This window comes from Alligator sinensis, unplaced genomic scaffold (genome assembly GCF_000455745.1).
Source record: "Alligator sinensis unplaced genomic scaffold, ASM45574v1 scaffold1018_1, whole genome shotgun sequence".
NCBI classification, from domain to species: domain Eukaryota; kingdom Metazoa; phylum Chordata; order Crocodylia; family Alligatoridae; genus Alligator; species Alligator sinensis.
In genome coordinates this window covers 2,465,691-2,467,156 of record NW_005842038.1, presented here as the reverse complement: position 1 = coordinate 2,467,156, position 1,466 = coordinate 2,465,691, and the positions used below count along the sequence as shown (strand labels likewise).

Sequence of the window (1,466 nt, the reverse complement as noted above, 5' to 3'; positions counted from 1 at the left end):
CCGCCTGGGGAGGCTCCGGGGCGCCGCGGGCCGCTGCAGCGCCGGGCTAGGACCCGGGCTCCGGCGGGAAGTTGGGAAGCCTGCGAGACTTGAAACAAACGTGGGCGCCTTGGGGGAGTGCGGCGTCCCGCGGTGGCCGGCCGGCCGAGCCCAGGGAGGAAACCCGGGGACACCCCTGAGGCACTTGCGTTTTGCCAGGAGCAGCATTAAAACTGAGTGGTGACTTCAGGGTGGCTTGCTCTAGCCTTCAGGCAGTACGACCCTCTCTAGGCCACGTGGCTGGGCTCTTTCTTAATGTCACTGGGCCGCCTTCAAGGAAGTAACCACCCCACAGTAACTCAACTTATAAGTCACAGAAAACTGCTTCCTTGGGGGGAAATGGGGTTCAGCTCTAACCTCCTTCAGTTTGACAAGGCTCCCCATAATTGCGTGATCTTGGCCTGCAGCATTTTGTTTTTGCCCTAAGCATGAGCTGTGCTGAGGAAGGACGTGGTGCAGCAGCGCGTACTGCTCGTGAAAGGGCTCTGATGGGCGACCGCTGTGGAAGAGATGATGCCTGCAGATCTCTTGGGATTTGCCTATTGTGAATTCATGCTCTCTTCTAGGTTACAAGGGCGGTGGACAATGCTATGATAGGAATCAACAAAGATAAAAGCCAAATGCCTGGCAAAAGAACTGCTTTGGAAGAGATCGGAAACAAAGTTACAACCAGAGGAGCACATGTAGTAAAGGTAAAGCACTTTAAACTCCTAGGTGTGGAAAAGCATTGGATTAATAGTTAATGGGTAGGGGTGCACAGGTAGAGAGGGTTTTTTTGGCTGATACTAGCAGCAGATTTTTAAGGAGCCATATTGGCTGATGCCCATCTGATTCAAATACACAGCTGAGCAGCTTGGAGATCAGTGTCAGGCTGGTAAGTGTGTTGTGGTGGGAGGGAGCGAGGGGCAGATCAAGGCCCCTGTGGTGAGAGAGGGACTGGGGCAGGCACTGCCCAGCTGGGGTGGGGCAGGGCACAAGAGGGAGCTGTAGCTTCCCCAGGAGGCAAGGGGGAGGGGCAGCTCCTGCCCTGCACATACCTCGGGAGGGTTTGTGGGGGGGATCTGCATGGGGATTATGCTGGGCACTTCTGGGGTGGGGGCTGTGCCAAGCTGTGCTTGGGGAGGGTGGTAGCACTGGGAGGGGACTGCAGGGGGGAGGTGGGCTGCAGCCACCCCAGTAATTGCCATAACCCTCTCCCAGCCCTGTCGCTGGGAAGAGCCCAGTTCAGCCCCCAGCTCTGGCAGCCCATGCTGACCAGGGGGCGCACACCCCCTGTGCCCTCCCAAGGTGAGCATGTTGGTGGGAGCAACCCCCCTGCATCCCCCGGAAAAGCTGCTCATGGTTCTGTCCCACACCCCAGCCTGGCTGAGCAGCGCCTACCCCACTCCCTCCCTCACCATGGGAGGGGTCTCTATCTGTTTCCCCCC

General features: G+C 58.2%; 1 protein-coding gene across 1 annotated transcript in view; it reads left to right on the top strand.

The window, feature by feature from the left end:
• The first annotated feature begins 151 nt into the window (after positions 1–151).
• The window catches only part of CCNB2 (cyclin B2), a 7,396-nt gene continuing 6,081 nt past the window's right edge, over positions 152–1,466 (top strand). Inside the window, exon 1 of the mRNA XM_014519388.2 lies at positions 152–731. Within this exon, the coding sequence (XP_014374874.1) occupies positions 630–731 (102 nt within the window). The 5' untranslated portion in view covers positions 152–629. The remainder of the gene's footprint in view (positions 732–1,466) is intronic.